General features: G+C 39.0%; 9 protein-coding genes across 9 annotated transcripts; 4 read left to right on the forward strand and 5 right to left on the reverse strand.

Moving 5' to 3' along the window:
* Positions 1-1,003: 1,003 nt before the first annotated feature.
* SS1G_07929 (predicted protein) lies at positions 1,004-1,584 on the forward strand (the record flags this gene model as incomplete). The annotated part of the gene is made up of 3 exons (XM_001591253.1): positions 1,004-1,124; positions 1,412-1,442; positions 1,539-1,584. The coding sequence occupies 3 exons, from the start codon at positions 1,004-1,006 to the stop codon at positions 1,582-1,584; spliced, it is 198 nt and encodes a 65-aa protein (XP_001591303.1).
* Positions 1,585-5,797: 4,213 nt separating this feature from the next.
* On the reverse strand, positions 5,798-5,995 carry SS1G_07930 (predicted protein; the record flags this gene model as incomplete). The annotated part of the gene is made up of 1 exon (XM_001591254.1): positions 5,798-5,995. The coding sequence occupies one exon, from the start codon at positions 5,993-5,995 to the stop codon at positions 5,798-5,800; it is 198 nt and encodes a 65-aa protein (XP_001591304.1).
* A 274-nt stretch (positions 5,996-6,269) lies between these two features.
* On the reverse strand, positions 6,270-6,689 carry SS1G_07931 (hypothetical protein; the record flags this gene model as incomplete). Its single annotated transcript, XM_001591255.1, has 1 exon — positions 6,270-6,689. One exon carries the CDS (start codon positions 6,687-6,689, stop codon positions 6,270-6,272), a length of 420 nt encoding a protein of 139 aa, XP_001591305.1.
* A 294-nt stretch (positions 6,690-6,983) lies between these two features.
* SS1G_07932 (hypothetical protein) lies at positions 6,984-7,897 on the forward strand (the record flags this gene model as incomplete). Its single annotated transcript, XM_001591256.1, has 4 exons — positions 6,984-7,090; positions 7,418-7,481; positions 7,634-7,655; positions 7,833-7,897. 4 exons carry the CDS (start codon positions 6,984-6,986, stop codon positions 7,895-7,897), a joined length of 258 nt encoding a protein of 85 aa, XP_001591306.1.
* A 3,639-nt stretch (positions 7,898-11,536) lies between these two features.
* Positions 11,537-12,339, reverse strand: SS1G_07933 (predicted protein; the record flags this gene model as incomplete). The annotated part of the gene is made up of 2 exons (XM_001591257.1): positions 11,537-11,950; positions 12,289-12,339. The coding sequence occupies 2 exons, from the start codon at positions 12,337-12,339 to the stop codon at positions 11,537-11,539; spliced, it is 465 nt and encodes a 154-aa protein (XP_001591307.1).
* Positions 12,340-13,384: 1,045 nt separating this feature from the next.
* SS1G_07934 (predicted protein) lies at positions 13,385-15,736 on the forward strand (the record flags this gene model as incomplete). The annotated part of the gene is made up of 6 exons (XM_001591258.1): positions 13,385-13,502; positions 13,727-13,849; positions 14,138-14,170; positions 14,624-14,655; positions 15,240-15,401; positions 15,725-15,736. The coding sequence occupies 6 exons, from the start codon at positions 13,385-13,387 to the stop codon at positions 15,734-15,736; spliced, it is 480 nt and encodes a 159-aa protein (XP_001591308.1).
* Positions 15,737-18,234: 2,498 nt separating this feature from the next.
* Positions 18,235-19,875, reverse strand: SS1G_07935 (hypothetical protein; the record flags this gene model as incomplete). Its single annotated transcript, XM_001591259.1, has 2 exons — positions 18,235-19,679; positions 19,734-19,875. 2 exons carry the CDS (start codon positions 19,873-19,875, stop codon positions 18,235-18,237), a joined length of 1,587 nt encoding a protein of 528 aa, XP_001591309.1.
* A 2,166-nt stretch (positions 19,876-22,041) lies between these two features.
* SS1G_07936 (predicted protein) lies at positions 22,042-22,188 on the reverse strand (the record flags this gene model as incomplete). The annotated part of the gene is made up of 1 exon (XM_001591260.1): positions 22,042-22,188. One exon carries the CDS (start codon positions 22,186-22,188, stop codon positions 22,042-22,044), a length of 147 nt encoding a protein of 48 aa, XP_001591310.1.
* A 652-nt stretch (positions 22,189-22,840) lies between these two features.
* Positions 22,841-22,999, forward strand: SS1G_07937 (predicted protein; the record flags this gene model as incomplete). Its single annotated transcript, XM_001591261.1, has 1 exon — positions 22,841-22,999. The coding sequence occupies one exon, from the start codon at positions 22,841-22,843 to the stop codon at positions 22,997-22,999; it is 159 nt and encodes a 52-aa protein (XP_001591311.1).
* Between the last annotated feature and the right edge of the window lie 671 nt (positions 23,000-23,670).

A 23,670-nucleotide genomic window follows, 5' to 3' on the forward strand; every position in this document is an offset into this window, starting at 1 on the left:
TCTATATAATCAAGATGAATGTCCCTTTGTATAGAGCTTCGTGCTCAAGATCAATCATTTAGTATACTCTACTATTAGTTACTAATTGCATCATTGTCATTACTTTAAGCCCTTGCTTGACGCTTAGTTATAAACCCTTCGAGGATTCAGGCCACTTCCACGTGATCTAGATCGCAACCCTCGTAACACTGAATATGATATTGAAAGTATATATAGACTGAAACTGTTATTTTAGAGTATATTATATTCAAAGAACTTTGATATAGATATAATTATACAATCTGTATATAAAAAGATTTATATTTTTTCAGGAAATTGATATAAATTTGAAAAGGAGATGTATATGAGTGGAGGTTGATAGTGTCACGAATCACCATCATTCGGATTATTGTGGTATAATGAACGTTGGTGAATTGGCCGCTGATTACCAGGGGTTCCTTATCGCCTGCGATAAGGATCATATGATTCCTAGTATAGTCGTCCTAGGCAACTATGTAATAATGGAACAAGCGTCCCAAGTAATCGAATAGGGCTGGGATGAGTGTTCTAGGTCATTGGATAGGGTAGGATATGGGTCCTAACAGTAGTTAGATCCTGAAGCTTTAACTCTAGAGGAGGATTCCTAGAATTAGTATCCTAGGATAAAAAGAACCTTGGGATAAAGATCATAGGATAATGGGAGTCTCAGGATTAATAACATAATAGGCTAGCTTTGCTAGCCAATTAGTATGGTTTAGCATTTAGGAAACCTATAGTATATAATCAGAATAGTTTCATAGCATAGGAGCTTTGTGCTCAACTTAGTTATCAATTAGTTTACCTACATTCTATTTGATCTAGTAACGACTTCACTTCCAAGTGAATACTAGTGATAAAGCTTTAACCCAAAACTACCAACTAGACGAACCTCAGGCAGCCGCTGCCTCTAGTACAGTATCGTTACAGATAGTAATAGAATAGGATTTCGTTTGTTTATGTCTGTAAGGTATATAGTATAAATATAATGATTTTGATAGAAAAAAAGAATAGAAATAAACTTGAGGATGAGTGGAGAAACAAGATAGAGAAGAAGAAGGTTGTGGGTCTTGTTTATATACTTTTAGAAGAGAAGACGAAAAGTAAAAGTATATTTATATATTTATCTAGTGAGTTCAAGGAGGTAAGAAAGTAAGTAAGAAAAAAAGGGAGATGATTATCGCCGATTATAGATGGGGAGGGGGGATGTATATATAGCTATGGATATGTATAATGATGGACTCATTATGAAGATGAGTGCTTGTAGGAATGATATTGATATGGTAAGGCTGCCTGGTATTTATCCCGTCATTATCTTGATGGGAGGTAGAAAGGAAATTGTGTTTAGCTGCTTAGAACTCTGCATGTAATAAAGTCATCTGATATGATTTAATAGCAGGTAATCAGAGTGATCGATCAGTTAGCCAGTGAGTCAGCGATCAGCGAACTTATTTCTTAGTTGATTGATTGAGGATATATCATCATCACTATCTTGCTAAACTAGCTGATAAGCTGTTGATCAGTCAATATGAACCTGTTGGTATCACTCCGGTGATACTGCTTGCATAGTACTATTATAGTCTGTTGATATTCTTCATGATCATTGTTATCTATATGAAGAAAGGACTATTTATGTTGAAGAGGTGGGGGTTAGAAATTGCTTATTGTACAGCCTCCTTTCTGTACGGTAATCACATGATATACCGACAGTAACCTTTGTTTGGTGGTAAAATTCATTGGAAATGAAGATATATGGTTTTTTGAAAAGAAGGAAAAAGAAAAGGGTGGAGAGAAAAAGAGAGAAAGGGAAAAAGAATAATATCTTAAATCTCTTATTTTATTCTATCCTTAAATTAAGGATAGGTAGAATAATTTCAATTTGAAAGATAAACAAAATAAGAATATAAATATTTTTATAAGAATATATTTTATATAATATTACCTATATTTTTTCATTTAGGGTAGAATAAATACTACTGTTTTAAAGGATAAATAGAATGAAGATATTTACAAAATCGATAGGATATAGAGTCTTTATCTTGGGTCTAGGATAGGATGGGAGATTTGAAACGACGAAAGGGAGGGGGAGGGAGGGAGTTGAAGGAAGAGGGAGGAAGAGACAGAATAAATAGAAGAAGAAGAATGAATATAAATAAACAAAAGGGAAAATACCAAAAAAAATATATCCTCTTATCCTCCCAAACCTCCGAAAACACTTCAAACCATGAACTATTTATCCTGTTCCCCCGTCAAAAGTATTCTTTTTTTGAAAGAAACGCCACCCCATTTATTCTAGCTAACAACTAGAATATGATCTCGTTGACTGACTGATAAAATTTACCAAAATCCAGCTTGCTGGCTTAGCTTATTAGCTTTCAGTCAGCACTGTCAGCTAGCTGACTGCTCGACCACTCTGCAGGCAATGAAATCTGAGGAAGTTCAAGGTTGAGGTAGAGGTTTGATTGGGGGGCTCATAGAACTTGTTGTTGATGCTGGTAGATGGTTGGAAATGAGGAAAGTGATGGAGTGGGCATCAATGTGATATTTTTTGGAGATGGTGTGCGGGTGTAGGTGTAGGTGTAGGTGTAAATGGAGACGCAAATAAAGCTTCTAGAATTCGAACTCAGCTGCGAGAAAAGGATTGTGAACTAGAATGAATTCTTGAGGATGTTCTATTATGGTAAGAATGCAAGCGAGGCGTCGTTTAGATACTATTTCGCAGATGTAATTTTAAGTAATTGAATAATTTCAGCTGGGTGGGGATCATGAAACGGTGGGGAGATAGTCTCTGATTGAGGAATAGGTAGGCGATATAGGGTTGTGTTTGAAAATAAAGGGGATGGTGGAAGGAGGGAGTCTGTAGAATGGAATGGCAAGATTGGTAATCTGAAAGCTCTGTGCAATTTCTGGCTTGTAGAATAGAGCTTGTATACTATCACTTAATCGGCATGTAGTGAAGTCGTGAGATGAAATGAATCCAGTGGAGTAAGGTTGAGAGCGCTGAAAATAGTGACTCGAGATTTGCGTATTTAGGACTGAGAAATCGAAACTGGGAATCGGTAACTGCCAGGAGAATTTAAATATCCGCGAATAGTTGTTGAAGGGTTAAATTTGAAAGTTTGGTTGAAGAATAGAGGAAAGGGGAGTGGCAGAAAGGGAACTCGTAGAACAAGACCTAAAGTCATGACGAGGTATTTTGTAGAGTCTGTTAGAAATGATCAGTGTGTAATGCGTTAACTTCAGTTTTTCCTCCTTATAACATGTGATTCACTCATAAGTATCCCATATCCAGACGGTCTACACACGCGTGCTGCATAAAGTCAGAAGAAACCAATTATCCCTTCGAAAAAGCCTTTTCTGTTACATGCCTGGTTCTGAATTGAGAAAGAATACCATTTCCTTCTATGTGTATAGGCTTAGTATTGAAGGCATATTCCCTTATTTCACCATGCAGAATACTAGATATGCGCACTGTATTGTATGATGTCTTATGAAATTATCGAGACGTGCCGCGGAGTTTCGTTATGCCACTCCCGATGGACCGTTGTTGTTTAAGAAGGATTCCTGCTGTCATGCATTCAGTATTCTTGATAGGGGATGTTGAAGGGGTTCGTCCGCAGGCAATAGCCGAGTTAGGAGGAGAGTGGTTGATCAGATGAGTTGAATAGAATCCGCACATTCTTTTTGAAGCTTCGAGTTAAGGATTGTTGCTGATATGGGATGAGAGTCTTTGGTATTGCGTAGCAGATATAGAAAATAGATTCATCGGTCGGAGGAGCGGAGAAAAGAATGTGCCAGACGGAAGGCTAGCGGAAACTGAGACTGTGCAAAATGGATATTCGGTTCGGAAGTGTGAGAGATTGGTATGCTTGTGAAAGATGAACATTAGCGTAGCCATACTGCTTGGGATACTATGGAGTATACTTATGATGCAGCGGTGACTTTTTCATAGAATGAACATGTATGAAATTCCTTAATCTTTCCTTTCATTGCTGATTAGAATACTAAATAGATAAAGGGTCCGGATTAATCAAGTCGTGTAGGAGTATGGCGAGATAGAATATCTAGCAGGCCAGAAAAGTTGTGTAGAAAGAAAAGCAGAATGTCGCCGAGACTTATAGAAAAAAGTAAGTTTAGGAAATCGGAAGGAAACAATCTATCTTCAACAAAACTTTTGAGCTCCATATTTGAGGGATGATGGTCTTTCTTCCTGTCTGGTTTAATATATCATACACTGGATCATTCCATATATTAATGAATAGGTAGTAATACAAGCAATTTCATATATAGAAAGTAGATGTAGTGAAGAAACGCAAGATGGATTTGCCACCGCATCTTAAACTCTAAAGTGTGATTTCTGGCAGAAGTTGAGTGGTTTTGGCATGAAAGCCTAAATTTCATCTAACAAAATATTGTGTTGCACACCTGAGCAATCCCTAGAACACCCTATGTTCACTTAAAATTAACAACGCAATGAGCTGTTCAAATCATGTGTCTTTCCTACCGTATTTTTAGAAGAAGCAAAAATACATTGAAAATAAATTAAAGAAGTACCATATTTAGTGGTTGATTTGATCTATAATTTCAAAGTTACAGCAAGTATTTTGGCCAGTCCAAAATACAGGCTTTATTAGCGATGTTCGTTCATGAGCACAGCACTCTATCTATTCTTGTATACCCGGACAAGAAAACACAGCATCTTCACTTCACAATTTTGGCGGAATCAAAGAAATAGACCCCATGTAATCTCGTATTGAAGCTTAAAAGTATCATTATTTTAATTTATTAGTAACGATATAGGATTATAATGAGTGGCTATTTTTTTTGCCATTTTCTGGAATGGAAAGCGTCAATTTGAAGAGGTATAGAAATATTGTTATAATGCGACGTATGGCATGCCGAATACCAATAATCGAGCTGCTGAAGGTCAATCATAAAATAATGTTATACATCTGAGTTTTTGAAAGCGCCTTTTGATTGCTTCATTTATACAGCTTAGTTTCAAAAACTAAATACATATTTTCAGAATCTAAGCCCGCCTTTTTATCAAGGAATTAGTCAGTGACATTGAGGTGTTGATTTAATCCTGTACTTAGAAGTTGGGAGTGTGTGTTCCATGGTTTGAAGGAGGTCCTTTGGGCGACAATATGTATTTCTGTATGGAAAGTCAAGTTTAACGGCCATTTTTTCTGCCACTTCATCTCATTGAATTTTAAGGGATGCCGAGCCATATGAAGTACATTGTATATTAATTTTACTACTCATCTTCACCATAATATTGAATGGCATATAATTTCATCACAAGGAATCTCAATGGCCACGTACTCTCACGAAGCAGAAGATTTAACCCCAAAGCTGGGCTTGGCGTTTCATTTACTATCATAACTCGTAATACATGATACAAAAGAAATAAAGGAAATAGAGGAAATAATACAACTAAACGAATATAAAAAAGGCAATGCCTTTCCCATAGATTGTCGTACGATCCATCCATACCCATCTTTTCGTATAGATAATCCATATCTGATTTTTCTTCACGCAGGTTTTTGCTTTCTCATATTTTATTCACAAAATTTAAGAAATTAACAAAAAGAAATAGACAAAATGAAACATACAAAATAATGTAGTAGAATATTAAAAAACCAAAAAATACAAGAGACAAAAAATATAAAAGAGACAAATTAAAAAAGAGAAAATAAATCAGAGAAAAGCAACAAACAAATTCAAGTTTCCAAGTATGAATCCCGTCCACCCTTTCAGTACATCTTTTGTAAATGAACCTCTAATGAGAGGTAGATTCGAAATATGGATAAAGATGAAATGTTTGGCTGGCGTTGACTATGGAAATATCGCAGCCTGTTGAAGCCGGATGAAGTGAAAGGTTGGTGAAGACCCGGAGAGTTATAAACAGAACGGTAGGGATATCGCCTTCTTGTGCGCTGTATTGGTTATCATGCGTTGATTCGAATTGCTGAGACATTGCTGAACTATGCTAAAGAATCTGCGACTGTGATCTGCGGTGCAATTGGTAAAATGAGCGTTGTGGCTTGGGGTAGTGAATTACTATCCCTGAGAATTGGACGAGAGCCGGGACTGTCAAAGGAATTTTGGCATTCGTTCTCTCCGTAGGAGGAAAGATTTGTAGCAATATGTCCTTTGAAATCTACGTTCTCGGTGACGGAAACTGCAGGCTCTTCAGTAACCTTGGGTTGAGTAATTACCATCGATATGGTTCCCTAGGTACTTTAATTACCTCAGAGAAATGATAATTCCAGGAGTCCAGCATTTCTTCGTATGAGGGGCGGTCTTCGAGGAGGATGATTATCCTCAGTTGATGCCAAAGAGGATCCATACGTCGTGTTCCGATGCCATTGTTCCAGAGTTTCAAATGGGCTTTCGATCCAGGCTCTCAACTCATGCAAAAATAACCGTGCATGCCCGCTCAGGTATTCCTTAGCTGCCTGCTCAATCTCAACCGCTTTATCTTGTAGGTCATACTGCTTCAAAAGATCTACAATTTTGTTCACGACAAAACTGCGGATTTCCTCGACCTGATTGGGGCCGATACTGTGATTGGGCGAGTCCGGGGATGGTACCTGACACTGAGGGCAGACGCATTTAACGGAAAATATTTGAATCTCACGCTCCGCAAAGAGACGAACTCGAGCTTCCATGTCGCTGCTATTGGCGATTTCTTGCGGCGTGACTTTTTTCTTTAGGAACGGCAGGACAGGGGTGGAAAAGGATTTTCTCGAGTACACTTCTAGACGTCGACGTTCCCCCTGTGGAAGAAACACGAGTGATTGTACCTCACCAAGTAAGACAAGCCGACGTGATTCAAGCTCTCCTAGTTTTCTGTACTCGGAGTGCTTTCCGTCCGCGGAGAAATTGTGATGGATACCTGCAATACTTCCTCTGCAGTAAGGACATGTACGATTTCCTCTCTTTAGCCATCTCTCAATGCAGCAATGGTGGAATATCTCATGCCCGCAAGGTTGGACTCTGCATTTCCAGGAAACAGATTGGTCACAGATTTCACAATCTCCATCATCTCTGCCACATCTTTCGGAAACAGGTGCTAATAAGCAGATTGAACAATCGTCGCCATTCATGATGCGAACTTAAAAGGATTACGTGTTAAATTAATAAAAATAATTTTGTTCAACCGTAAAGTTATGAATCGGAACGGCAAGTACGTTGCGACGGTGTAAATATGAGAGGAAGTTCACATGAGGAAGAACAAAAAGTAAAACTGGGGCTCTACCAAATTTAACAACTTTATTTTGGCAAGTGCGAATTCAAATAGCTTATCCCTGCTTTTAAGCTGCTCAAGGTCCCAATTATTCTAGGGCTCGATATCGAGTCTATGCTACTAATACTACACCCTAGGCAAGATTTTCAGGATAATAGCTCCATTTCGGATAAACTTCGAGGGAGATGATCATCGTAGCATAGATAGTTCATGGGTAGCGCTGGGAGAGTAATCGTGAAGATCATAATTGTAGATGTGAATAAGGTTCACCCGTCGAACTTACTATCGGGGGTGTCGCTCTTGATAACATAGATCTTCAATCTTGCTTGCTATATTGATCCATCCTAACGACGGTTTTTTCATCAGTATATTACGAGTGAAACTATAGGTATGTCACTACATTGGCAAATACCATATTATGCCCTAGCAGCGCCTACTTTAATCAAACACAGTTATTACAATGTAGAAATTAGCAACGTCGCAAACAATGTACATTTTAGAGAAGTGCATTTAAACGCAAGGGGAATAAAGTTTTCCGTCTAAGATTGCCATTACGCTACATCAGATGGTGTTAAGATTGGTCGAATTCCTTTGCTTTTTGACATCCGTGGGAAGGTCGATGAAGGTTAAGGGTCTCAATTTTGAAGCTCGAGTATTTCATCAGTAAGTTAATAAAGCCTTTTAAATTGAGAATATATGGTAGTTGTAACAACTTTTTTGATGGGCGAAAAGGGATTTGTTATTGAAAAGTCGATTGCTTCATAATAATTAAGTGAAATTATGGGTGTGCATTTGAAATCCCCACCCCCATAGCAGGAGTGAAGCACCTGGTAAAAAGATGATCTTTCTCCCTGGAAATGATTTATTTCATAACAAACATCCACTTGATCAGTGGGCAAATGTTTCAATTGATCTATAGTAGGTAGCGGAATCCGGTTCAGTTTAGATGGGCAGGTGTTGGTCCTAGCACCTGTGGCTCCCATCGTCTCCTCCAAAAGTTATTTTCAAGTTACGGAAGATAAGAGCATTTTAATGGAGAGCTAAGTAGGCATTATCATAGTATGAGGCCGGATTCATGAAGGGATAAAAAAAGAAAGAGGATAAAAGAAGAGAGGGCTAATGTAAAAGAGCACTTGCACTAAAAGCAGCGAAATCGTAGATACGATCAATTTGGCATATCACTTCAAATTTTCAGCATCTTGACGCACGAATTGAGACATATAAATAAGCATATAAGTAAATAGAAGTATAAACTTCACAAATAATTATACAAACTTCTAAATTATCTTCGTTCCGATGAATTTTGAAATGGTTCAAAAGCACAGATTTGATTTTGTACCGAGGGCGATTGACGCATCAAAATGATAATTTGCTGTACAATAGGCGCTTTCCACTCTCGAAAATACTCATAGGACACCTTGATTCCCATAAAAATAAAAAGCTCTACCCACAGGTTTGATACGTTGATAAAAGTACATTTGACTGGCAATTTGTGAGATCAAATGACTGATGAATCGATCAATCTCGCTGTAAAGTGTAATAATTTCATTCTTTTCAAATAATTGATCATCATACGAAGCCCTGATCAAGTGGATAATAATATTATCCAAGGATTGAAAGTTAACAAAGACGATGAGCTTCGAGCTAAATTGTCACAAACTGGTGAAGCTGGATATTTGTCACAACATTTGGAGTAGTCGAAATAAACTTATTGTTATTGGCACGGACCAGCAGAGCCCTTTGGTGATTGGTGGTTCATCTCGGCTGTCATGCACAATATGTCACTTTCTGACCACCCCTGATTTAGACCACCCGTTTACAATAAAAATCATCATTTTTTTCTATTAATAATTTTACAATAAGTCGATAATATCTCGTAAAATTTGAGTCATAGATTCATTAGATAATTATATATCAATTCTGAAAATTTCAGACATTTTGTGATTCTATTAATTGAGATAATTATTGGAAGCTGGAATTCTTATTTTTAATTTATATAAAATTTATATACGAATTTGAAAATCTTGAAAATCTTAAATAACTTTTCAGAAAAATTACTAAAAATATGTGATTAATTTTTTGGTAATATTTGAATGATAATTGATTGAATAAATTGGTTTATTTTAGTAGAAAATAATTTATAGTTGAAGGGTTAGCGAGGTTAGGGGGCTTATGAAATCAAAAACTAGTGAACGTTTGTCTATACCCTCCTTAAAGATTTAAAGAAGAAATTTATTCGGTTGTCTGGGGTCGACGACCACACAAGAGGAGGTGCTCCGGGTCTAGCCTCTAAAAGTGGACACTCCTGTGCTGACTATTCTGCATTGTGCTAACAGTACAGCCTACTGCCCTATCACCACGTGCTTTTGCCCGCAAATTTTTGCCCTATATAGAAAAACGCTGTTAGTTCTAGCAGGGAGTATCAATCTTAAGGCAGCACAAGAAATGAAATAGCTCCCGTGTGGCTAACCGGCATTCGAAGTTCGCTTGAGCACAGCAATCTCTATTGTCCCGGTTTAATAGAAAACAAATATTGAATATGTTAGACATAATTACTTGCTTTTATTTTTTTGGTTTCCGATCCATAATATTTTATAAAACTTGACGTGTATATTGCAGAATGGAGAGGAGATGCTGAGATGAAATCGGAAAGAAAGCAAAGGAAGAAGGGTGAAATAGGTAGTCCACGGTTTTGATGGAGTTGCATAAGGGAGATTTGTTCCTGTGATGTATGTGATGAGTTGGGTAGAGTAGGATAGGGTAGTAAAATATGAATTGTACTGTGTCTTAAAAGAACATCGGCTGTGTAAGGAATTGCTAAGACAGTTGATGATTCGTTCAATGAATATGTGGCATATACATGTGTTTCTGTAATTAATTTTTCATTTCACTTCGAATGTTATAGTAGAGAACAAAGGACTTTCATTTTTGTTGTAAATGTGTACTTGTAGTGATGATTAAGCTAATGGGTTAGTGTGCTTAATCATGTGATATTGAGTGCTAGGTACTAATTAGCTAAATATTAGTTTGATAAAACCTTGCAGTACTCGCGCAGCGCGAGTCGCGCTGCCAGTAGATATATCACACTCCACTTCACACCACATACTCGTGCGGCCAAAAAGTATAATACACTTTCCTATATAGGCTTAGATTTTGCGGGTAGGGCTATTTTGGATATTAAAGGGATATATTTGATGTAAAATGTAGATTGATAATAAACGAGGATTTGAATCTATCTATCATTGTCAGTGAATCCCCAATTAACAAAATGAGAATAATAATAAACAATTGATTTCATTGGTCATATTAAGACTTTCCCCCAAAAAATCTATGCCTATATAGGAAAGTGTTTTATACTTTCTGGCCGCACGAGTACTATCATTTTAGTTATAATTCGGAAAGACGAGCTTTGCTCAAGAAACCCGCTAATGAAACCTTATTTAAGAGGCTCCATCTCCATGAGAAAAAAGAGTGCGGAAGGTCAAGAGCTATCAATAATTAATAGCTGTACCTTAAAAAGTTCGAAAATTTTAAGGAGCTTCACCAATTAATACATCGTAGCCAATAAAGGATATGATCGATCAAAGAGGATCAAACTTTAAAGTGGTAAGGAGAATCTTTGAATCTCTTTACGGATTAGCTTCATTAAAAATCAGAAAACCCCGATATATGGAGAGCATGTGTATTTTGACTCATCTATTGTAGATTCAATAGAATCAGCATTGATCCAAACGCCAAGAATGATTGAAAAGAAAAGATCTGGCGGGCGGACCACAAATAATTCATAGTTTCAAGCTGGAATGCATCTTTTCGGAGAGGGAAAGAGTAGGCATGTCACCATAGATCAAGCACTTTAGATTGCCCTTGCTAAGAAGGTTCGATTGTGTACCTGAAATTTGAAAATGGGAATGTTACACAAATTATCAAACTGGACAAAGGTATCGTTATGCCTATTCTAAACCGAGCTTTTCCCCAAGTTCATAATTCATCGTTTATTTTTTCCCTTAATTCATCATTCATCATTCCTTTAATATTATTCTTTGTTCCTCCTTTTTCATTCTATGAAAGCAAAAATTACTTAGTTTACTCGGACAACATTTCAATTCAGTTTCCGAAACGTCCATCTTATCCATCTTGCTCATGTAGTCCACCTTGTCGAGTATTATCAGTAGAGATTGCATCGGAGAATCCTGTGGACCCAACGTCCCGGTGCATATCCCTACAGCTGCTGCAATCATCTTTCTCAACTGACCGGCCATGGACTTGAAATTAATCTGTGTCGGGAGCACCCTCGTTCTCTGCAACGGTATCAAAGATATCTTCAGGGACTTGTAGTAATTCAGAGCCAAGTGAGAACTCAGTATTGTGTGGGTTATTCTGTTCCAATGACTCCTCAGCAGTCTGTTGTACATTCTCTTGAGATATGCTGTTAATAGCCTGTAACGGTTCCCTGCTAAAAATTACGCCATTGTAAGAACTTGGCTGTCTATAAATAGACAATCTTCGTGGATATCGAAGTAGTCTAGGTCGTACTCTAGGAACTGCTTGTATCGGAGTTGCTTGATTGGTAGTTGCTTCTGTGGGAGTTGTCTGGTCGGAAGTTGATAGCGTGGAACTTGTTCCGGTGCGCATTCCTGGCTGTTCAAGAGAATACCTCACGTTGCTGTCCCATTCTTCCAACTTCTGATAACCGCTTATCAGAAACGCTCCAAGCTCATGCAAAAATACAACCGTATATGTCCCCAAAAAGAACTCCAATCCGCGTAATGTAGCTTTTCTCTCCCACTTCTCCAATACCAGTAAAGTTACAACGCAAAACTCGAAGTAAGTCTTTTCAATTGGCGTTCGGCTAAGTAGTTGATGACAGTTCTGATCAGAGTATGTCAAAGCTTGAACCTCGCGTCGTATCCATAAACGAATCTGATGTTCGGTTCTAGGATCGATCTTGAAGTTTTTCATGGCGACTCTGCTGGATCCAGAGTATCGGCTGGTGGAAACAGATTGGCAGAAAAGTCGCTTACTGTATATGTCTCGGCGTATAGCGAGCATTTTTGCTGGGAAGAAAAGGCCATTGCAAAAATAACCCTTTGAGGATGGTGAAAGCAGGTCTGAGTACAGGAATTCATTTACTGACTGCTTCTTGCCTACAGGTGGTAGCAGGTCATGGAAGGTCCCCTCTCTGGAACTCATACGGCGAAGCTTCACCGCTTCTGTTTCGCAAACAGGACACTTAGGGTTCTTCCTGTACCGATTTTGTATGCACCGAAAAAAGTGGAAGACATGATTGCATGGGTGCAACACAGCGACTTCTAAAACTTTATTGATATTTCTAAGGCATTTCTGACACTCCATTCCCTCACCTGAACTCTCCCCACCAGATGATTCCTCTTCGATGATTGAATTCCCTTTATCAGCCGAGTTCTCCTCATTGGTCGAATCCTCTTCCGCATTGTAGAAGAATTCATGTTCTCTTATGTTCTTGTTAATTAGATCTTGATCGCCCAATATATTTGTTTGCGGATAGTGGGGGTATTCCTCGGTCGTGATGGGAAATTCTCGGCTCATTGTGAATGTTTGGTAAAGAGACTTGATTGTGCTAGGAGACTATTAACATGTGCATGTAATTTTCTGAGTTTTTTACTTACTAGTATATTTTTTTCCGATGGATATTTTTGTATTCCTTCAAGAATCTGCTCACCTGTCTACAATTGAGGTAGTGATATGAAATCGCGATATCAAGAAAAAGCTCAATCCTTGATTCCAGAGATGATCTGTTGGACTGAAAGGATCTTTGTTCTGTTGACAAGTTTCTTACGAACTGAGTATTTATCTGATTGAGTTTCAGGAGACTGTATGTAATGCAATAGGTTGATTTAGATTTGGAATAGAGAGTTTCGTGGTGGTTGATGAAAGAATAGATTTGGGGGAAGTATGTGAAATAATGTAGGGTTATGTGGGGTCTGAAGCAGGAAGTTTCCTGATCCGTTATAGAAGAAGAGGTTGAAGAAAGGAGTGAGTATGGAAGTTCTGAATAGAGGTTAGTTTTGATTTAAGCCTTCGCGATGGAATACTTGGTTTCTTAAAAATTTGCTCACATAATAAAAAGTATCGGATATTATGAGTATCGGTATGAGTACCGGTATAAGTATTGATATAAGTATCGGTATGGATATGAGAATAAATATTGGTATGAGCATTAATGAAAAAAATGATACAGGTACCAGTATGGATGTCGGTACATGTTGACCTCCTGGGATCTTGGCAGCATATGCATATATATTGCATGATGCATATAAGGAGCAAACAAAACTCAACTTTTAATTCATTCTTTCCTTTTCGGTATACTGTTTGTTTGCTTTCAATATTTTGATTTCAAAGCACTTTAATTCCGAAGGCCGAATACCTAACCCTATTCCTTCATTTTTTGAATATATACTCGCAGCTTAACTGCTTAGCTAGAGAATCAATCAATTCAATCTGATGCTCTTTCTGGTCTCAAGAAACCCAATAGTACAGGTATGAATGCTGGGTCTCGGTATGGGGTATCGGTATGGGGTGTCGGTATGGGGTATGGGGTATCGGGTATGGCTATGCTATGCTATTGATTGAAGAAAAGACTCAAGTTCATTGGATGAAGAAGATGTTCATTGAAAGACTTTATTGGATTCGAGGAATACTGTAGTTTTCTCTGCAATACTGGATGGTAAATGTAGTGTTGTCAAAAGGAAGTTCATATAGAGACGCGTTGATGATTGAAAACCTTATAGGGGTTTGTTAAAACTAACAAGAAAGGGGAGTCAAAAGTAGTGAGAACCCTTTGGTACACTAACCTAGAATCTACGGACACGGACTTGCTTTGCTTATGACTAGTCATGGATCCAACCACTATGGGTGGTAGTAGTGGTAGTATAGGTTCTTGATTTCGGTTTAATCCAACTATAACTAATGCGACATGGATCATGCGATTAGCTTGTACTATATACATTATAGATTGTCTAGAAAAAAGGAAATTGTAAACTTAACAAGCAGCCTGCAATCCCCAAAAGATGTCTAAAATATTTATAATAATACCCCATTACATCGATACTTATAACCCATCATAAATACAAAGGTAAAGATGAGAATCAGTATTGATTCTTTGTACAGTTTTCGGATTAGTTAGTAGTCCCCCTCGATCCAGCATGGTACGAGTAATAGAAGAGATTCCGCTGATCCCCAACCCCCCTTATTTTGTGTGCAGTAAATAACGCGTTTGTTGTTGTTGTTATTGTCGCTCGCTTTTGATATGTCCTAGTCAGTCCCTCTTTTACAAGCCAAGGAACAAAACTAATCGTCCTGTGGTCAAGGTGGGTTAAGTAGCATCAAATATGCTAGTTGATGTAGACGAGGTTGGCTATTTTGTCTTCTTAGTAGTTAAAGTCAGGTACAGAGACTAATCCTGTATCTACCGTAAACTATTGTCTTGCCCACTACGAGTCTAAGTCGACTGGTGAAAGCTGAGGGCGTTGACCAATGCATATGATTGGAAATGAGAAAGTTTCGCGGGGATTTCTTGGCCGATTTTTGAATAGGGGCGAGAAAAACCAGAACAATATGGTTAGACACAGCAAGTTGCGCGGGATTTTAGAGTATGTCTGTTGCTCGTGTACGGTTTTAAGCTGTTTTACGAGGCTACGTCGATTTGTAGATTGGACGATCAATATTGAAGTTGAGATAGAAAAGATGCGGAGGTCAAGACAGGGGGCCGTGCTTATTACCAGTTGGGGCGTTTTTCGGTAAAGCAGGTAAAAGGGGCACATGAAAATGTTCATAGACCAGGGAGTGTGCCTATGAATCTAGAATTCTCGTACACTCCCCGATGTGGGGTATTTACTTGGTAGTGATTTCTATTCCATGAGTCTCAATGGGATTCTTTTGGTTCTCAATTTCGAATATATATTTTTGATGCTAATCCAGAATGGCAATTATCCAGATGAAAAAATTGATAACCGCGCCAAGTGGTGATATGATCAAGAGCCTGTCTTTCTGCAATATTGGACTCGAGGTTAGGAAAATCGAAGCACGCGTTGATATCATTCATTGGTTGATTGCACACAAAAACCGAAAGACTCAGGAATTTTTGATCGCCATTCTCGTACGCGCACTGCTGAGGACGAAAACAATTTCAATATCAAAATCTTGAAATATTGTGCCCAGCTTCAAGACCTACAGGGTCAAGGCATGAATGCATATCTGGGGACGTTAAAATACCCCACAACAAGAAAATACCAAGTGAACAGCACAGTTACCCCCGGGCGGACTATACTTCTAATAGGTCGAGTCGTTGATAACGTATGGTGTTTTGGCACGATATTTTTGGGTAAACATTTTATAAAATCCCTGTGGGGTCGGGTAGCCACCCGATAGAGGACAAATACCCCTGGTAGGGTACGGATGTCCAGCCCAGCTAACGAATAGCCTGCAAAATAAGATACCGGCAGATACCCATCTACCGATTGCGATATGTCCGTGTAGTCGAGATGAAAAAGCATCAACGTTATCTGCCAAATCCAGAATAGAATAGAACCATTAAACGAAACTTTTAAAGCCCGACTTCCGCTACCTGACTCGCCACAACAATAACGTGCAACGACAGAAAGTACAAAATTCCACACTCTATGTCGATCTTTCAAGAAAAGGGTAAAATTCTGAAAATGAGAAAATTTGACCAGCAAGAAAAATCACTCCTCAAATTCGAAGGCAAAACTCTCTCACAGTACAGATACTTAGGATTTAGCTTGTGGCAGAACCATGAGAGACAAAGACCTGGGGATATCGTATAGACTTACTGAATCAAGCAGGAGTCCAGCCAGGAACTTTATAGACTCCACAGACCTCCTCCGACTTCACCCTGATTATGATATTTAAGTAGATTTTAGCGAGCTGATTAATCCAGAACTCAAATGATCATATACTTAAACGCTTCACCTCCATGAACGCTTAGAAGTTCATTTTAATTCTCCACGTCTCATTCGTCCTGCCTGAGGCCTGAAGAAATTTCAATCAAATTGCTATACAGATAATTGTATTCAAAAAAAGATTAATTTCAAATGGCTTTCTTATTCTCAATCGATGATTTCGGGTCTGAATATTCTCCTTTCAGTCCCTTCATCCGATTCTTCAATTCTATCCTTGTTCCTGGTCTGTGCTCCGATCCAAAAGCCAAAAATCCTACTAATATAATATCTAGGCAAGCTGGGACTTGTATTCTGTAGCTCCTGGAGAAGCGGCGAAATAAGCTCCGTCATCTAAGAAATGTTCTTCTTTATAGAAGAAGTTCAATCGACGATTCCAGACCAAAGGAAGTCATTACCGAGAAGTAGCCAAAGTTGAAAAATAAGGTTCTTTTCCTCAGGTCAAAAAGCCTTATTTGTAAACTTTTGAGTCCGAAAGTAAGGATTCTTCAGAGTCCCTGTTTGCTACTTTTCATATCCCACAACATCTCGTCGCAACTAGGATGATGCTATCGTGGGACTATTCACGCTGCCCCTCTCCGAGGTATCGACGTTGATCAAAGCATCTAGATCGACAGTAATCCAGAGTTACGAAGCTTAGCACTCCGCGTCATTGTACCAATGAGAGCATTTCGTTCGTAGATGTCTAAGTCCAAGAGCACAAAGGTCCAAGAGTCCAAGAGTCCGAGTCTGTTATGGGAAATGTGAGTATTGCAAAAGCTATGATCAAGTCATGGATCGCTGAAGCCCTTCATTAGTACAGTGCGGACAAGAGAATATTCACACACTTGATCAAAATGACGGAAGCAAAGACTGGAATACCGAGGATGAGTCGGAGAAATAATGAGCTGTGGGTAGCACGCGTGGATTCCAAGGGTATAATTATATGACTATAATCGAATTTGGTGCCTATTATGACATGATGATTTATTGATAAGTAGGGTCAATAAATACCATCTTTAACTCACTTTTATCAGCTCCAAGGCAGTGTTTATACTAGGCACCTAATTTCTAATTTTTAATATCCTATTGCTATCACCAAAAGACTATATAACTATGTCGATTCTATCAGACATAATACTCCAAAGCAAATAAGATTTTAATAAGTGAAAAGAGTGATTCAAATGCGTGCTTAAATGATAATACTACCATAGGTTTTACCTGGGAGGCTGGGACTGATACCAAATTCAAGTTTATGTTCAGGACGCTAGGCTATCTGCACTTTGCAACCCAAGCTATTAAATTGTGTTTCATATTTTGTCATTTTTGAACATAGAGTCGTTAGCGTTAAAACCAAGTCATTCACTTCGAGTTATCTCGTTGTTGACTGTGCGCCCGGACGCATTTAAGTAACATGGTTTATATCGACAGCATGAAGATTTAGGAATACCTGTTTATATTAAAGTTTGAACTAGCGGTTGTCATGAGTATTGAGCAAGACATGGGAGATCTGAGATTCTGAGTAGGATCGGAGACGAGAATTCGTGGGAGACAAAAGATGAGAATGGCCGCAGGTGGGATGAGGTATCGTGCAAAAGATGGGAGATCTGAGTGGGACTAGCGATAACAAGGGGAAAGGACGAGAATGGACACGGGTGGGGATGAATGACTAGGCATTGAGTGAAGGGGCAAGATGGATGGCCCATGATTTGTGGGGTGTGTTGAAAAAGAACTTTTGCTTCATGAGATGGATTGAAGTTTTGGGTGTAGAGAGTTGAGAGTAGAGCTGAGCTCAGTATTACAGTAAATATTAGGATGTGGACGTTGGCTATCCCGAGGGAAATGGGAACTTCAGTTCGTGTAGTATAATGTATCTATGTTGTTGCGTATCCTAAAATTTTAAAGCAAGTCATATTGTAACTGCATGGTGTTCTTATGGTGTCTGAAAAGTATACTGGTACAAGCACTTCACAAGCCATACGCACAATCCCATTCAGCATCCCGCTCCATCCACAGCCCTCAACTTTTGGTCTTCTACTTCCTCCTTCTGAATCTACTGCCAACCCCTGGTCCTCCTTTCGCTCCACTGTTCCTTAACTTCAACCTCTTGAAGTTTTGCAAACTGCCTGCCGTAGCCTTAACTTTCCTGGCAGCCTTTTTAACCTTTCCTTCCTTGTTCACCTCTCTACTCTTTTTTGTCTTATCCTGATCTGGTCTTCTGTACCGTGTTCCTCCTTCTGAAGCAGTGTATTCAGAGGCAGAGTCGGAGTCGAAATTTCGACCGTCAGGCAAAAATTCATCAGGTTGGGGAAATTCGTCATCCTCAGGCCGGGGAATCTCATCGTCGAGTTGAGTTTCCGGGATAGTTTCGAGGTGGTCGTCAGGGAGGGCAAGCTCGTCTTCGCTTTCTGAGGCATCGTAGTGGTTGGTAGGTGGCATAGGTTGGGAGGGCTTCGTACGATTTGGTTTCAGATTTACGCGACGGGTGGTGCGCTTTTGACCTTTCTTTTTAAATGTGCTTGTATGCGCATTCGTCGCTTCTTCAGGTTCGGAATCGTACTTAGCTTCATCATCAAAACCGCCCAGCAATTCTCGTGGCTGGCTGTCGACTACGCTTGTATCTTCCGGAAGAGAGTCTTTAGCTGGGGGTTTTGATGCTGGGATATTTGATGAGTCTGTTTCTTGTAGTCTTGGTTTTGGTTTTGGTATAGACTTCGAGGTATTGGCCATTTCGGCTTCCATTTGATTCAAAGCCTCCAAATCATCGTCCGCAGCATCTTCTTCCATTTTTCGCAGACCAGCAAGCATACTGCTTAAACTTTTGATCATTGGTCTTTGAGGTCCTCGAACCATCTCTGGGGAGTCGGGTGGGTCTTCTTCATTTTCATCAACAGCTGGCAGTCGTATTCGTTGACTATCTCTTCTTAAAAAGGACGGTGTATTGAAATGTAGTTTTGATACTGAAGAAGGTGTATTTGATCCGTGATCATGGGCAGTTTTATTTTTTGAAGGTGTGCTGAATAGTAAAGTCCTTCTCGATGACGGTGTATTGCTATGCATGATTGCTCTTGTACTTCCTGGGGTCATTCCAGTTTTTCGAGGTGTAGATTGTGTTGCAGCTAACTTTCCTGCTGTTCCGTGAGCAGTAGAAGGGGAATCTGCGGCACTATCTGGATCCAAATCAAATAACCCAAGCACCTGTCCATCCTTTTGTGGTGTCGGCCCAATTGCCATTTTCTTAGAAGGTGTAGCAAACAAATTCCTCATAATGGAAGGAGAATGATAAGGGTCGACGTCCCATGGTAACATTGTATTCTTCGACGGTGTCCTGTCAACAAGTAACCGTTTTTGGGGAGTTTCATTGTGATTCTCTTCATGTCTTCTCTTTCGGGGCGTCGCTTTAGGGGCCGATGGAGGTATGTGCGAAATCTTTCCAGCAAGTATATCGCGTACCTTATTGAACTCTTTATACTTAGAGGCTGAATATAAGTTAATACGTCAACTGGCAGAGTGTGTCGAGGTAGAGTTCATACCAATGTCAGGGTTGGCTTTGATATCCTCCCTAGCTGCTTTGCGCCCTTGATTATTGTTCTGAAAGTCCTTTTCCCATACCTTTAATTCGACCCGCAGAGTTTTTGAACGTTCCTCCAGTAAATCCCGCTCTCCTTTATCCATAACTTAGATTGGCAGGCCCAAACTCGCAGGTTGCCGCTGTGGATGGAATCAGAAAACACGGTATAGAATTTGTTTTCACGCGTGGGAAAATGCTGCATGAGATAGTATTTGTGTTATAATAGTTGTGGAATCTAGGTATTGTGTGTATGAATATTGATTCTGAAGTCATAAAGTCATAAAAATCATAAAATTAATTTTATATCATTTCTCATTGGCATCATTGAATATTTTATGCCATGGGCAGCTCACACAGGTAGACGCGACGTGCCACACAATTTTTGGCGCTAATTATTCTGCCATCACATGCCGAAGGCGGTCAAAATTTTGTTTATATTTTAGATCTATATCCAATATTCTGGGTATATATGAGTGTTAATTTCAGTGGCAAGGCACAAGACATAGAAATGGTAACATTCGAATAATGAGCGAAGAAAATTTCACTCCTGGAATTAGCTTCATTTTTGATAACTGTGCTGAAATCGTATGTTATACCAGTTTTGTATTGCTACTTAGGTATTAAGATGCAATACGCGAAAATCATTTTACGCGAAATTCTAATAAAGAAAATTGTCACGATTCGATTATATAAGCCGGATCGGCCCTCGAGCGCTAGCTGCTCGGGGCGGACTCGCATCCCTGTAGCTAGCATCCACCTCGAGGCCATCAGTCTTTCGATTGCTAGTTACAGATTCTAAGGAACAACTTAACCCTGGTTTCTCAGCACTTTATGGTAATTGCGTCATACAAATCTCTCATAGCTCTCAAGATAATACTCCAGGGTCTATAACACATACCAAACTGATTATCATGAATTGTTTGCCTATAATTGAGCTAATTTGAATTGAATTGCAACCATTCGAACTGATTTAATTCCAAATAGCAAAGTCTACAGAGCCTATGATAGTTTGTGCCCTGTAAGATCCTAAGCAGGATATCCGCATCCATACGTGGTGTAGCATCGATATCTTCAAGAAACCGACATTGGAGCCAAGACTTATGACGCTTGGAGACGCATTGAGAATCATCATGGAATGATTTCTATTCATAATTTTGCCCATTGTCTTCACTTGGGGAAGACATCGAAATTGGGCTCAGGTAACTTGATGTTGTTGATAATACAGATAACTTTCGTATCTCGGTAACTAGTTTTGATTCAAACTACGTACCTGACACCAAGTATACCAGGAAAGAGATACCATGCAAGCACTATCAATGTCTGCTATGGCCCCCTTCATTCTATCAAAGTGTATGGTTTCTCCACATGTAGTTAACGCCCTAGTCCGACCTGCTATTCTAGCATTCCTCTACACACCTGACAGCTGGAATGAATGCCTAGGTACCTGTAAAAGTGCTACACAGAGTAAGGATACCAAGTAAACTTTAAGTCAATGTCAACCAAATACCTAAATGAAGCTATCATATATTTTCCCATATCATCAGCACAATATTCATAGTCTGCAGCAGATGAGTACATCATGAGATCAGTCTTTCTAGTCCTAGCCACAGGTAATATAGCTTTATCATTTGCTTAACATTTCCAATCTTCAACAAATTGGAATTAAATACAAGTATAATTCATTTTTTGAGATTTAGTCCCTGAAATCTAAACTAGAATAGAAATTCTTGGGACTCGTTTTCTGCCATGCATGAGTACCTAGAACACCCTTGAATCACCACAAAACTAGAAGTGACGTAGAAAGGTACTTGTGCTGCCAGTAAGTATATGGGCTATCCACTTCTAAGCACATACCACATAATGGTAAACTACAAGAGGAATAGTGGCCCATATTTAAGTGGACAGCCATATACTTTCTGGCAGCACGAGTACCATCACTAATTTGTAAACCCAGTTTAGGATAGTTAGTATCGTAAATAGATCCGTGGGTTTCTGTCATGACCAAGGGAAGTTAGACTTAGCAACAGTCCTAAAGTTCCGATCACCGTAGCAAAGAGAAGGAATGTTATTCACATATCTCATACTCAACCAAGCCGCCATCGGCTCCGTAGGTAGCAGCCAAGGTAATCATGTTCAAAAACTCTAAATCCGGTCGAAAACCTCTAACAACCAGATTAAGGTTTCAATGCTCTCTTTTCACCTCACGGTCGGGTCGTCTTACGATAGCCATCAATTAGTCATGCTATCCTCCACAATCTTCCGATTTCCCCTCAACCCCGGCTTCTATGTGAACGATCTACATCGGCATCCACTTTCTTTTGCTCCTCTTTTAATTTCATTCCCACTCCTTCACTACTAGCGTCGTCGCCCATCAATTTACTAACTACTTCACTAAGTCCGGCTTGAGCTTCCCTCATGTCGGTACTCGATAACTCGGACTCTTCTTTCCACGATAGACAACTCTAAATCATATGATTGCATTCTTCTCGGGATCACAGGTACTTGCGAAAGACTGTATAGTTACAGATGAGAATAGAGCAAAATTTCAAAATGAAGATCAAGACGATTTTCCTGTCCGAGCAGGCATTCTCAAGATATGCTGCAAAGTAAAATTTCATGAAGTAATTTCTATCACTAAATACGTCAAAACCGTACACGAAAGTCGAATTCAGCTGAAGTTGAGATAGAAATCCACATTTCTGACTTGACTTGATGACTTGATGACTTGATGACTTGATGACTTGATGACTTGATGACTTGATGACTTGATGATTTGATGATTTGATGATTTTGATCTCTTATGTGACGCCTCACACCTTTGGGTCACGTGGCATGCCCCGTTTGTATTTAATCACAGGAAAACTCTCTACTCTTGTTTTCCTTCTTCTTTTCTCCTTAGCTTAGTATTTTCTAATACAAGATACTTTACCCAGTATTCTGTTACGAGGTTTGCCGTCTAGATCACGTGGAAGTGCTCTAGGCTCTCGAGGTGGTTTATAACTAGGCGTCAAGCAGGGACTTAAAGTAATGACAATAATGCAATTCGTAACTAATAGTAGAGTATACTAAATGATTGATCTTGAGCACGAAGCTCTACACAAAGGAAACCATCCTGATTATATAGACCTTCGTCCTCCATTGGATCTCTTGGATCCTGAGAGTTTGTGGACCTTCGATTCGTATGGACCTACGATTCGTATCCCTGAATATGCAGTGTCCATCACGTGACTTGGATCAGACTATATGTCTGTGCTTGCTGAAGGTGGGGAGACTCTACGAACCGATTACCATACAATTTTGTATGTGAATCGGTTTGCTCTTCCACGGGGTCTAAGCTCATATGGACAGGTTGACTGTTACTACGTAACATATTCTTGAGTTTGACATCTTGATTATTTAATAATTAATAAATCAAATCAATTGAAATTTTATTTATAAAATCATTATATAATTATATAATTATATGATTATAAATAGATTCTGAAAATTTCAAATTTTTTGTAATTTTATTGATTGAGATTTTAAAGATTAAAATTTAGATTTTCAATTTGTATAGAATTTATTTGTCAGGTTTCGTATCACGATAGGGGATATATAATATTGACGATAATAAAGTTATATTTGTCACGATTCACCATTAGGATTGATGGTGTTACGATGGTAGCAAACTGATTAATTAGGAGAGCTTAGGCCGTGTGCAAACACGATCAGATTTCATCGAATTAGTATGTGATCTTGGTCACCTGAAGATCGTATGCGCACGCACCATCAGAAATCGCGTGATAAGGAGTCTTGAGGAGCCAGAAAGCTCCTAGGGGCCCCCTTTATTGTTCAGTATATAGTCAGAGTAGTTTCATAGTTTAGGAGCTTCGTGCTCAACTTAGTTATCAATTAGTTTA

This window comes from Sclerotinia sclerotiorum, genomic scaffold (genome assembly GCF_000146945.2).
Source record: "Sclerotinia sclerotiorum 1980 UF-70 scaffold_10 genomic scaffold, whole genome shotgun sequence".
Lineage (NCBI taxonomy): Eukaryota > Fungi > Ascomycota > Leotiomycetes > Helotiales > Sclerotiniaceae > Sclerotinia > Sclerotinia sclerotiorum.